Genomic DNA, 14234 nt, shown 5'->3' with positions numbered 1-14234 from the left:
TGAATTTAAAAACTACCATTTGATCTAATAGCAATAAAGATAAATTTTCCTGCTGCACTGACTTTCTCCATGGATGTTACTGTATTCTAAGCTCCCTTCTTATCTTGGAGCTTAACTGTTTCATTTTTGAGTCAACAACAGGATATTCTCAGCTGAGATTTGTGCATCCTGAATGGTGTCCTTTGACAGATCTGAAGATAGCAGGCCCAAAGGTCTTGGCGATGTCTGTCTGACTTTCAACTTAGTGGTTGCAGTTAGTGGAGTTATTCCAGTAAAAGCGAAGGACTGTGCTACGTTCTATTATTGTATTTCTTGCTGCCATTAGGTGCTTTGCTGCAAACAACAGAAATGTATGGGTCTCTAAATAGAATTGGAGTTTTACCAAAAAATCTTTTACACTTTAACTCTTCTGTGCATGTACTGTAATTCTGGACATCATTACTTTGCTTGACCAGAGTGTTTCCTAGAAATGTGTCATGCCTAAAAGTACAAATTATGTTACTTCTTCTTACCGTATGTGATCTTTGTTTTTTTCCCACCTTGTCTTAAATAGCCTACAAGCTCCTTTCCTGTTCGGAAACCCAGAACATACCAACCACAGCCCTTACTTTGGTGATGCCTGTGCTACAGATCTTATCTTCTACAGCAGTTGGAGACTGCCTATCAGAGGATGACTCTGGAACTACCAGGCACCAGCTGGCTGTAAATATTTTGGAAATATTACAGGAAGAAGGTGTGAAGGATAAAAATGAACTGGTAAAGTTATAAGGTTTTCTCCTTCTTTTGGGGCAGGTAGGGGATGCATTTAACAGTTTTGCTGCATTATGCCTAGATGCTTGAGAAGCACTTCGTATGTATGACCCCTGCTGGGGTCTGGATTCCATTTTTAATGTTCATTTGGAGACCTCTTTTCAAATACTTTCTTAATATGTTTTTTATAGAATCTTCTTCATCTAATTACTGCCTGCCAACTACTGTCTTGATAATGGAAAGATGTTTCTGAAAATATTGCGTTTTCTAAAGGAAGAATTAATAGAGAAGAGACAGCTTGTCTTGGATTAAGCTTTGTTTTCATGAAAAACTTCTGTATTTATTTTCAGGAGCTTTAAAATATATATTTTTCCATGCATAAAAACCTGAGTTAGGAGGATTCTGCATTTATATTTTAATACTTTTCCTGCTTCTAAATGTTATTTTCCATGACTGCATCTATAGAACATTTTGTTATGAGAAGTGAAACAGTTGAACAAAAAATGTAAAGTCAGATTAACTTAAACTGGGGCGTTTTATTAAGTACTATAAAAAATTAAGAGGATTTCATTAAACTAATTTAGATGATACTTAAACTTTTGTGATGCACCTGTCATTGTCAGGAATGGAAGCTTTTAATGTATTCCAGTTTTATTGTGTCCATTTTAGTGAGGAAGCAGCACTGCAGTTACCAGCAGGAGCAGGAATGGTAGATGCCAAATAAAGGGGAACTCCTGAATAGGGAGTTAGCAACCCATTCAAACATTGTTAGTGCAATCCCTCCGTATAAAGGACTGTAAAGAAATGTATTGCAATTTATTCTTTACATTTATTGCATTGGGACCCTAAAGAAATATTTGTTTAGGATGAGAGAACTGGATTAGTTATATTTTTAATTTGTTCTTTCATGTTACCATATTCGTTTGAGGGTTTTGTTTGTTTCACTTGTTCTCAGGTGTCCTGCAAACTCCTTTTCCCCATAACGAGCTCTTACAGCTCATTGTATACAACCTGGAAGATCATAGAGCTCATGAAAGAGAAGTCTGCAGTTACTAACTGGTTATCTTCAGTGAAATCACTGCTACCTGTGACAACTCAAGTCCCTGCCCATGTTTTTCTTCTTCTGGCGTATCTACTGATCAAAGAGAATGGAGACAGTCTTCGTGATGTACTCTTGGCTACTACAGAAGTAGCCAAGGCTGATTGTTCTCAGGTAAAAGCTTACTCTTAGTGGATTTTGGTAGAGGAATTGGGCTGGGTTCTGCAGCTTGAGAGAGGGAAGGCTGCTGCAGCTTCATGACCCAGGTCCGGCAAGTGGCAAGGCTGTGCCTGTGTTCCCAGTAAGTACATGCACATGCCTGTGCTTCTCTGTATATAATGCAGACACACAGAACATTCAGGACACAAAACAGCACCAGGGGCCTCATCCTGCTCCACTTTCTGGCTGAGCAGGGGGTAGTTCTACTGGTGCGAACGTGTGTACAATGTATAGTATGTACAGTATGGATCCCTCCAGCAATGGGGCATAGACAATTAGTGTGTGGAGTGGGTGGCCCCTGGAACACAGTCTCACAGTTACTGGCATCAGCTGGTAGCAGCTCCTGAAGTACATGTGCACAAACATATACCCCCGGCTGGCTGGAACTCACCGTTTGTGTGTCACTTACAGCAAAATATGTATTATGTCTCTGTTATGAAATATTTTTTAGTTGTTTAGGCTTAGGAAAAAAGACTGGGTATTTGTTGATATTATCTAATAAGTTTGAATATACTATATGAGGAAGTTGAAAAGAGGCTACTAAACCATTTCTGACTTTGACCCCATAAATTATTCTCTGTGTTCTTTTGTGGTTACTGGAACACTGCCAAGTCTCTTGTGAGGTCTTTATTCTTGCTTCTTAAAAATATGTGCATAGTCTTTGTCTGCCTCAGTACTGACTTCAAACCAGAATTATGCTGTATGGTTAGACTTATCTACATAACCTGGAAAGATAAATGGGGATATCTAGAAACAATAATATGTAATGCAGGAGGTGTTATATAGAAACAATCATATCTTAATGGTAAAATAATAAAAAAATGTAGGGAAGGGAGAAGTGTTGCTCCAAATTTCAGGTGTGCCCCAAAGACAAGCTTTATTTGCTTCAGGTTTTTTTAAATTGCTTTTTGTCTCAAAGAGTTATCATGCTTTGCAGCACAGGAGTTGGAAAGAATACAGCTTACAGGGTACATGCTTGATGACGTATGGTGCTGAGCATTGTAGTTCTTATCCAGGGAAGCAGTCCAGAGTGTGCTTGCTGTTGAACACATACTGAAATGCTGTGCTGAACCGGGCCTGCCATATAGTGGTTTGGGAGATAACTATTATTAAGCCAGAGAAGTTTTTAAAACAGGTGACAGCTTCATCTCTTCCGGGTTGCCTTCTGTTAACCTTTTGTGTCTTTTCTCAAACCTCTTTCAGGCTAACCTTTCGTTTTGTTGTGTTATATGAGTCTGTTTCATAATGCACTGCAGATGATACAGATTTGGCAGCATATGATTTCTTTAAAGGTTTTTCTCTCAGTTTGACAGATGTATTTTCATTTTAACTCTACTGTATTTCTAGTATTATATTTAGTCATACTTTTGGTTTTGTGGGGATTAATTATGTTATATTTCTCAGCTTAAATTAGTCTAGTTCCAGGTTTTTTGTTTACTGTCTTTAAATTTGGTAACCATTGATTGAAGATAAGGGTTTGATTTTTGGATGGTATGTGGAAAAATAATTCTGACTCCTGTTCAGACACACAGTAGCAGATTGAAAAATCTAGTTTTCAACTTGGAGAAAACTGCAGGGTTTTGCTGTAGAATTACTGATCAGGACTGTGAATAATTTATGTTAACTGTAGGATCTCTGCTCTGGAAAGAAAGAAAGAAATATTATTTACATCTTAACCAAACCAACTGTAGCTGGGTTTCTAAGAAGTATGTAACCTCCAGGCACATTTAACTCATGGTGTTTATTCTACAGCTTGAGGAAACAGACACATAAAATACTTTGGAGGGAGGAATAAAAAAGGGAAGGTTTTGTTGGTCTTAAAGGATTTTAATTGTGTCACCTTGTAGCATAGAATTGTGAGCATGTTGTTTGTCTGGAAGAATCATAGAATAGTTTGGGTTGGAAGGGACCTTCAAAAGTCAATGAGCAGGGACATCTTCAACCAGATCAGGTTGCTCAGAGCCCTGTCCAGCCTGGCCTGGAATGTTCCCAGGCATGGGGCATCTACCACCTCTCTGGGAAACCTGTTCAGTGTTTTACCACCTTCATTGTAAAAACTTTCTTCCTTATATTTTGTCTAGCTATTGCCTCTTGTAGTTTAAAACCATTACCCCTTGTCCTTTCATAACAGGCCCTGCTAAAAAATCTGTCCCCATCCTTCTTATAGGACTCCTTTAAGTATCGAAAGGCCACAATAAGGCTCTGTGGAGCCTTCTGTTCTCCAGGCTGAACAACCCCAAGTCTGCAGCACATCTCTAGCACACTGCAAACCATGTCATCAGCTGAACTGAAAAAGTTACTGGGCAGGCAGTTTATTGTTATAGTACATCTATGCCTGTATGTGAATGGAATACAGAAGTGTTGTCCTTTTTTTATGATATTTTGGAGTTCCTGTTTTGTCCTATGCACACTGCTATCACTATGCTAATGTTAGTATGGTATTTCATTTTGGTGAATACACAGGTGGCTGCAGAGTCACCATGACAGTGTTTATACAAAGCCTGAACTGTGATATTGATATTTGCTTTAGGAAGAATTTGCAATTCTGCACAGCTTATTTACAATTCAAAGTAAGACCACGTTCTGATTCCTGGATAGTTCTTTTTGAAATATTTATTCAATGTCCTTGGGTATACTCCTTGTTGAATTGCATGTAGAATAGCTGCTCTGGGGTGTTACAAGTCTTGCTTCAGTGGAGATACTGAGCTGCTACAAGTTCGAACGGACTCCTCAGAGCATGTGGTGAAGATGTGCAAAATTAAGTGCTCTTTGTTTTTTTCCTCTTCTTAATTTGTCAATTTAGTGGTTCTTTCTTGTTTTCTTAGAATGCCTGTTATTTTCTTGCACACAGATTAGTTCTTTTTCTTAAACTACAAGTTTAAAATTCTTCCATTCTGTTGTAGCCTTGTACATCCTCTAGAGGATTGTTGGATAACACAAAACAAGGGAGAATTAAAAAGCAGGAAGAAATCATAACATGTGAGCAAGTCATAATCTCTCAGTACTTTTCTTGGAGCAAAAGATGCTTTCTCAAACAGCTGTAGCAAGAGGGCACTTGAAGCTGCTTTTGCTGCTTCATGTGATGTTTGGCTTCCTTTTAGTTTGTCTCCTGCTTCTTGTCACTTCATTTAACTTAAGATGCCAATGCTACGTGTGTTTTAAAACCTTACAGTGAAAAATACTGAATCACAATGGCTCTGGTGGTCTGTGGCAGGGAGACATAAACGTATTGCACTATGATTTCCTGACATGGTAAAACTTGAAACAACCTATGCTAGGAGAACCATTTACCAAATGGTGGTGGCGTTGCTGCTGATGACCCGGTACAATGACATGCTCTAATATTTTTGAATGCACATGGTGTAGAGTTCATTCAAAAAGTTGTTAATTAACTGTTCTGAAAGAAGTGGAAGCCATGAGCATTTAACGTGCAGGTTAGTCTTCGGAGCTCAGGATACAGGTTTATCTTGGTCATACAATTCACAGTTAGAAAATGTTTTTCTGCATTACTAACAATGCTAAGGTTTCTGTTAAAAAGTGTTTCATTCATGAGTTTATTGTTATCAGAGGTCTGGGATTTTGGATTATATGCACTATAATGGATTTGAGGGGACATTGCATGAACTACGTCACCAGTTAAGACTTTTCTTTTTTACCAGCTCTAGTATAGAAGTGGCCTTACCATATGCTATTTTAGCCTGTGCTAAAAAGTTTACTTATTGTGCTGGGTACAAAGCTTTAGGTGCATGAAATATTGACCCTATTATTTAAGTACAAGTTGGAGAGCTGGTGGCATGAAAGTAAGCAATCTTGGTGTCTTATCTCCAGGAAACAAAGAGGAATCCTTTAATAAGCAGGCATGTTAGGCATAGGATAGGATAGTGTTTCCGGCAAACAGCACTTTATTTCTTACATGCCATTTAGAGCTCTGGTTGAGAAGGAAGGTGCGGAGCTGATCAATGACAAGAGGAAGAATGTGAAACTTACAAGCGATGAAAATTGTGATTCAACCATGACAATGTGATTCTAAGTCACCAGTCAGAAATCAGTCTTCCAGTTGTATTGTCTCTTGTAACTGCAAGAGACAGGTTTTTGAGGGAAGACACAAAGCTTAAGGTAGCTTATAGATGTTTTGTTGACCTAGATTTTTTTTTTTTTGTGAAGGTAGTTATTAAAACTTCATTTTTTCTCTTTAAGTGGGAAGCAGCTAATTGTGTTCAAAGGGCAGGAGTAAGCAAAATTATTTCACTTGTGTGTAAAAGCAAAGCTGAGCTGATGTAGAACCACCTGTATATCTCTTCTTTAACTTAGTTTCTTCTTGAAGATTTCTTTCTGTCAGTATTTGAAACTATTATGAGTGGTACACCCCAACTGTGTGTAGTTTAGCAGGTCCACTAAGTAGTCTGTAACCAGGGATACAAGCCCCAGGCTTTGTAAATTAACTAATTATCCTTTAGGAAAAGGATGGGTAAGTTACAGCTACATGTTGTGACACCTGCAATAGATGTACATCTGCATACAATTACATTGTTCAAAATGCAATTTCATAGTCATTCAAAAAAGCAAATTACTGAAGTAATAGGGCACCAGAGCAGTACGGCCAAACTCTAACTGTAGGGAATGATTGACTTCTGCATTTCATTGGAGTAGTCTGTAATAGCTCCACTGACTTCACAGAAACAGTTTTAGAGACAAATTTAAATGCAAGTCAGCAGAGGTAACAAGCTTTACACAGATATAGGGAGAGGAGGAATTTAACCCAAAGCTTTTGACGTTTAGCATGAGGAGAGTGGGTTTACTGGCTTTGTTTTTTCTGCTTACTTTAAGCCAAAGCTTTTGTTCACCAATGCAGTCAGTAAATTCAGTGGACGCAGCCTCTTGAGCTAACCATGGTGGTCTGACTACTTCAGAAGTAAGAAGTGTGTCAGGCTGGTGAGAAGTCCTTCCTGGCACTGGGAAAAATGTCTCATGCCCAAATCCAATGAGAAGGTGAAGTTCAAACTGCATCCCATTTTCTGTTTCACTAGTGATCAGTGGAAGTCCATGTGAATTAGAAACTGGCATTTAAAATGCAGAATTGTTGATATTGTCTAACTAGCTCACATTTCATTCTGGACCAGGGACTGCAAATGGTGAGCTTTTAGTCTTTTAAATTACCATGGCCTTTAAAATACCTTTCTGCAAAACAATGCGAAATATTTGAGTGTCTTTTAGGTAGTATCACATAAATCAATTGGTGTGATTAGTAATAGAGCAGGCATTCTGCTGGTTAGTATTTGGAAATTTGTCATGAGAAGAATACTGTATCTAATTGGAGTGATATTTCCCTTCTCAGTCCTTAGTTAAGTGCTACCAAGGACACCAGTTAGCAATATGTCTTTTAAATTACATTTTTAGGGTTTTTTTTTATTCTTAAAGATCTCAGTGCTTTAAAACTGGGACTTACTACCTGGCTGAGTTGAACTTGGGATCACCTGGCATCTGTTTTGACTCTGACAAGTTTATTTTAGTTCTGAGTCTGCTTAATGGGCCCACAGAGATTATTACAGGGTGGCGTGGCACAGCACTGCACTGAAAGATTACCACGTTGTTTCTTGTAGATACAATGCTCTCCATAAGCCAGAAAGAATTACCTGGGACTTGTCTGGTCTTTCTCTTGCAGTTAAAGTAGTTAGTACAGGGGGAGAGAGCATTTGAAGCTCACGGGTGGGGGAAATAACCGGCTACTTTAATAAACTCGATGGGCAGTGTGATGGCAACAACCACTACAACCACTATCTTATTGATGGAGGAGTTGTACTTTGGGAATTGCTTTACTTGGTTCTGTGTTGTATTCAGTTCCACATAAATAAATGGTGCTTTGTGAAGTTAGGGAAAGTAAGTGGTAAAACCGTGATCGAAATGTCCTTTAAGAAAATGAAAAGCTCAGCACAACAAACTTGTTAAACATTTTGAGGTTGTAGGACACTTTCTGAAGGATGCAGTGGAAGATGGTGTGCAGCATAGTAATTAAAAGACTGTTCTGAATAAGAGAAGAAGAAACTTAGAGGTTTGATGTGGAAAGAAGAGAACAAAAAAAGGCTGTTAATCCCAAATTTATTTTTAAACAGTCACCTGTATTAACTTTAATCTGTTCCTTCAGCATTAGAAGCACTTGAACACTCAGTTTAGAGCCAGGTGTTTGTAATGGAAAGAAGGGGTAACCAACTAAATGCAGGTGTGTTCTGAATTCCGTGTCTTTGATTCATGTTTAAATCCAGCTAGCAGACCTCAGAGGTTAGGCTTGCAAGAGGTAAATAAAGTGTCCACAGGGCAAAATGAGAAAGTGTTAACTTTGCAGCCACACTGTGGGATGCCTGTACTACAGTAGAATATGTGGAAGTGCCGAGATGTCATTGTGAAGGTCATAGCATAAAAAGAATTGTTTGATGCCTTTTTTTTTTTCCCTAAGTGAGCAGGACAATCAGTAATTCTGCTGCTAGTGAAATTCTGTTATATTGTGGTTCAGATGATTAGTGGTTGTAGCTGAGGATATTGAATTGAAAAGCCAAGGGTTACTGCCATACAAAACCTGAGTTGAAGAACTGTGTTTCAAAATATCGAGAATGCTGTCCTCATTGCTTTCATGTTTATTACAGCTCCACAAGGGGGTTCACAAACAGGCTCTCCCATTTCCACGTTGTTGTTTTTATATGGTATCTGTTGTCTTTGCAGTAAATAAATAGAGCAAGTAAAAAACCCTGCCAGATTTAAAAAGAATTACTGTAATTATTTTGGAGACAGTATTCTGGTTATGCCTTGTTTTGTTTTGTTTTCTTACCCTTTCCATGAAGAGAGCCTACAGAGGACTTCTGTGTATGCACCTTCTCCTTTCTCACTGAGTAAAAGCCTTTTTATGATGCAAGTTTAGTGACTATATTAGATCTGGGTTTTGGCTGAGGCATTTTGGAGTAACAGTCTGAAACAATATGGAAGAAAATCCAGAAATATTTTTATAAAGGCTGACATGGACTTTTAGGCTGTCTTAAATCACTGCAGAGGCTGCACTGACACATGCTGTTCATGAAAGTCTTAATACAGTCCTTCTAATCGGATTAATTTTCCTGTTGTGCAAAAACTGTTATTACACTCTGTGTGAAAACAGCTGTGCTGCAAGGGGAAGAAATTAAATCGTCTGACTGAAAGGCCACTGGTGAATAGTAGCACAAGATCTATTACCATTATTAGAGGATTATGAGGCTCTAGAGGGCACACATTCTTTTATGGTCTTTCAACTGCTAGAATGAAGTATTTTAGTGGTAAATGACGCCCAACTGAAGAGGAATTATTTTGTGTGCTTTGGGGGCTGGGAATGCATTAAAAAAAGTAAAATACATTTTTATTTGGGAAAAAACCCTGTCTAGGGATATGTTGAACTGAACTTGGCTTGCTCAGGTGGTGCCTGATGATATTGTTCTATGTCTGATTATGTGAACTTTGGAGAGTAGCTGTAGTGAAACAGTCATATTATAGTCAGATCTTGTGGGACAGATTCTCCACAGGCGAAGCTTATTGGTTAGGATCCTGCTGTAACAGGAAACTTTAGAAAACCTAGCTTATGTTCTCTAGAAAGTGCTTCTGGTTACTGAGCACACTTAAGTTTCTGTTTATAAAAGTTATACAATTATCCTTATTTGTGCACGTATCTCAAAAGCTGGTTCCTTCATTTGTGTGAATTGTTCAGTACTTTTGTCTTGCTTACTAGAGTACAGAATGCTTTTGAAAACCTGATTTCACTGCCTTGCCTACTGGGGACCTGCAGGGTGTTTCAAAAAGATGAACCCAATTTGAAATATTTACTGCTTCAAAACTGGATCCATATTTTTGAAGCACCCTGTAGATTGATGCTATTACCTAACACTCACTTCCAAAATTCAGCCAGAAATAAAAGCTGTAACTTTGCTGTGACGTTTATTTCCTGCCTTTTGGTTGACTTTTGAAGAGGAAGGGGGCATGATATAGTGTCCTAGTGTTAAAATTGAGCCAAGATAACCCTCCAAGATAGACATCCAAGCAAAGAAAGTGTGGTGGAAATAATATGAAGTGATATCCTGCATTTAGAAGTTAAAATGGAGACAGCATATGTTAATATATATTTGGATTATATTTTTTTGAGACAAGTTTTTCCTTTTGAACATGACTGGGCTTACTGTGTTCTGGCTGTCTCTATCCTTTTTCTGACATGAGGGCTGCATGAGCACAATTTCTCTTCAGTGACATGTAAGGAAATGTGAAGGAACAGAAGAGGAGGATTATTTTCCTCCCCTGCTATCCTCCCTTAGCTTGTGCTTTTGAAGAAGAATAACTGTCCTCTAGCTTAGAAAAAATAAATCAGACCAGCAAATTGCAGAAAGTGGGAAAGGTTCTCAGACCTGTTTATTAAATGAAAGCGTTTTGTCTCAAATGTTTAATATTACTTTAAAAAGGAGAGTTATTGACATATCTTGGCATCATTTTTGAGAGACAAATTAATTTTAAAAACAAAAAACATAATGTTGAAGCTCTTTTTCAGGTTGTTAATGACAGGCTTGACCCAACCATTGCATCCTCTGGGAGCGCGGGCATGCAGAAGGCAGCATTGTCAGGCAGCGCGTCTCTGTCTCTCCCTCTCTGAAGCTGCTTCCTACCTGCTGGGAGCTAATGAACCATCACATCAGCTTTTTTGGAGCTGTTCAGCTCTTGATGAAGATTTAGTGTAAATTTAAATTAGTCAGAGCATTGTTAATCCATTAAAAGAGGGACACAGAGAGAGGGGCGGTTTTGCTGTACTAGAATGTTTTGTTTTTTTCACAATCTTATAGTTTGAATATAGAGTTCAAAACAAGTACACTTTGAAGGACAGTACCTTTAAGGAAATATGTAACTGGTCTTATGTGCTTAGTCTCTTCCTGACAATTTAGTAAATAAAATTTAACATCTGTTTAGTAGGTGTGAATGTGAAAATCTTTGTAGAACTTTCATTTATGTACCTGTTTAGTATAGAATAAACTTGGTAACTAGAAAATTAATGAGAACATGGGACTTGGAATTAATTTCTCATCACAGCTGATGAAGGCTAGGCCTGAGCAGACCGACTTTACATGGTTTGAATGCTTTTATAACTAAGGATTATGAATATAATTTATTTTTATTGTAACTTATTTTGACTGACTGTGGCAGGATGCAAACCCCCCTCTCTCCCCCTCCCTCCTTCAGTATGGAAGGAGTAGGCACATCTCCCTCTCTCTGCTGTTTGAGGCTCACAGCTTCTTTTGTTTGGCCCCAGAGCACCCTGGCCAGGGCCATTAGGAGAAGGGAGTGCCGAGGCGCCAGTGAGCTGCTGGGTGCCTGTGGCCAGGGTGGGGGATGTTTGGAGGCTTCAGGGGCACCCACAGCCAATGTGGGGGTGCAGAGAAGCTTCTAGAATGCCTACAGCCAGATCTGATCAGCCAGTATAAAAACGGGATTCTCGTCGAGACTCCGCCCGTTCACGGGTCTCTCAGAGCACGAGCAAGATGCTGCCTCCGAGAGCCGCCCTCCCCGGGATGGAGACTCCGCTTGCCTTGCCGCCACGGGTGTGAGTAAAACTTCTCGCAGGATTGCGAGTATATTTATATTTTCCGTGCACATATGCACGTGTAACTTTCCGTGCTCAGTATAAGCACATGTAAAATTAATCCTCGCATAATCGCGGGTGTATTTTCCTCCCGTGCTTCCACATAAGCACGTGTAACTTTCCGCGCACATTTGCACGCGTACTTTCCGTACTTAATAAAAGCACGTGTAACTTTCTGTGCACATTTGCACGTGTAACTTTCCGTGCTCAATACGAGCACATGTATAAATTATTTCCTTGCACAATCGCGAGTGTATTTTCCTCCTGTGCTTCCACATAAGCACGTGTAATATTCTGTGCACATTTGCACGTGTATTAACCCTCGCAGGATTGCGGGTGTATTATAAATTTATCCTCGCACAATTGCGAGTGTACACTTTCCGTACTCACTACGAGTACGTGTATCTCTTCAAAATAATCCCACACCGTGTTTAGGCAGGTGTGTACTTCTCCAGGACTCAGGGCTGGCTCCGGCATTGTTTTGGGTGAAGCCACGTGCATGCACACTGGGGACCGCCTGTTGTATTAGTTGCTGCCCCTTAATATATTTTCCTCAACTGATATCCGAACCTGTATTTAAGTCACTTTTGGAGTGCTAAAACCCTGTTTCTCACTGGTTTAATAAAAGTTGTTTTGGACCCTGTTGTCCCTTAAACTAACCTCGGGGTGCCTCCGTGACACTGTCATTCACTCTGATTGCTATATTCGTAGTCCAATATAGCTACAGCTGAGAAAAGTGCAGGAAATGGCCCATTGAACTCGCTTAAGACCAAACAGAGTTGGAGTCGCTAAGACCTTTCATCTGACAAAAGGAAGAGAGGTACAATGAGGAGAGATCAGAACGTGGGAACTTAGGTAGGGAATTTGATAATTATAATGACATCTGTGGCATCACTACTGATGATTTATGTAGCCTTTTTGTTCAGTGCGATGTAAATTAGTGACAGCATTTGTCAGGGCTAGCTATGATTTAAAGAGCTAACAAAACCCTCTTATCCTCAGAGCTGAGGGTCTTCCAACCATGCTGCTGTTAACAGTGTATGGCAAACATATGTATCCCAGTGGACAAGCACACGTGACCTCCTTGATAATTTTGGGACTTAAAATGGTGATGCCAGTTGCTATGTTAGTGGTTATGATTGTCTGCCAGAAGTATGGAATTTGTTTGCTCATGGTCCTGCAATTTACCTTGTATCATTCAAAGTTTCAGATAACAGTAAATTAGGTGATTAATTTTTTTCTTAACATTGAAGGGGCAACAGGTGCCCGGAAATAAAGCTGCTTTCATCCTGCAAGTCTCCTAACGTCAAGGGGATTTTTTTTTCTTCCTGTATTATTTGATTTCTGTGTAAGCTTCCCTTTTCCAAAGGCTTGGTTTAACCAAAATGGATTCTTGTTTTAAGGATGCTGAGCCTTTGGTTCTCAGCTCTTCTTTTGGTTTCTATTTAATTTAATCAGTTAATTTTAGTTTTCCTTATGTGTACTAATGAACCTAATTGTCTCTTAGGCAGTGCTGTTGTCTCTTTGGCCTGGTAAAACTTTTCTGTTTGTGGGAATGACATTGTCTTTTAACACAAGTTTTTATCTATGGAAGATTAACCCATGTGGCTAAGTGAAAATCATTAGTACTGTATAAAGGCAGAATGTAAATTAGTGCTGTGTAATTACTTTTAAGTATCCATAAAATCAAGTGAGGGAAAAAAGCAAGGCCATCATGAGTAGATTTGATTTTACAACGTACTGATATGAACGTACACAAGAAAATAACTGAAGAACCTGCAGGTATAAAAATACTGAAAATCTGATCTAAATAAAAGGTTAATAAGTCTCCTTTCATTGTCACTTCAAGGACAGGTCTCTGCAAGTTTTGTACCATATATCAAATAATGCAGTAAATTAAATTGTATTATATGACAAGTTTGTGGGAAATTATAGTAGCATCATCAGAATGCCTCTGTAATGACCGAACTGAATTGGAATAGTTTCTTCATTGATTTGGTATGTATTTTAATGTACCACATTCAATTACATGTTCCTTTCACTGTGCCTACAATAGAATTTCAAGTAAAAATCAATTTATTGTGGAAATTAGATTATTGCAGTGCTTCCAGCTGAACCTGCATAATAAGATGTTTTTAAGCTGATAAATTAAAAAGAAACAAATTGTGAGTCCTATGAAATTACAGACTTCAGAATTTTCCTTTCTCTTTCCCAATAGCAGAAACAATAATGCAAAAAAAGTAGGAGTTTCTAACATGTTCAGAGAAGTTTGTTATCTATGTTGGCAACCTAGTTCCGTATTTATTTTCTGCTTTTTGTTTTATTTTAGGTCCCAAATCTGATACCAGTTCTCATATTTAAACTGGGAAGACCTTTGGAGCCTGTACTTTACAGGGATATATTGTATACATTGCCTACACTGGGTGTACACAAGGTCAGAATGAAAATGCTTATTTAAGTGAAAACTATTGATAAAAGGTTGTTTATTTATAAAAAATTATTTAGACTGAGCAATGCATAGCTTGCTTAAAATAATTGATTTGTGAGCTTCAGCGTAACTTTCCAATATTTCGGATGGGATATGGTATTTTT

General features: G+C 38.6%; 1 protein-coding gene across 5 annotated transcripts in view; it reads left to right on the top strand.

Moving 5' to 3' along the window:
• Positions 1-14234, top strand: part of FOCAD (focadhesin) — a 110274-nt gene that overhangs the window by 32608 nt on the left and 63432 nt on the right. For all 5 annotated transcript variants that reach the window (XR_014186135.1, XM_082074094.1, XM_082074093.1 and 2 more), the window contains 3 exons: positions 554-756; positions 1706-1963; positions 13972-14076. Coding sequence is in view for 4 of the 5 variants with exons in the window: in XM_082074094.1 (XP_081930220.1) it covers positions 554-756; positions 1706-1963; positions 13972-14076 (566 nt within the window). In the remaining variant the exon portion in view is untranslated. The remainder of the gene's footprint in view (positions 1-553; positions 757-1705; positions 1964-13971; positions 14077-14234) is intronic.

This window comes from Streptopelia decaocto (assembly GCF_964273445.1).
Source record: "Streptopelia decaocto genome assembly, chromosome: Z".
NCBI classification, from domain to species: domain Eukaryota; kingdom Metazoa; phylum Chordata; class Aves; order Columbiformes; family Columbidae; genus Streptopelia; species Streptopelia decaocto.
This window is presented reverse-complemented; position numbering and strand designations above follow the sequence as displayed.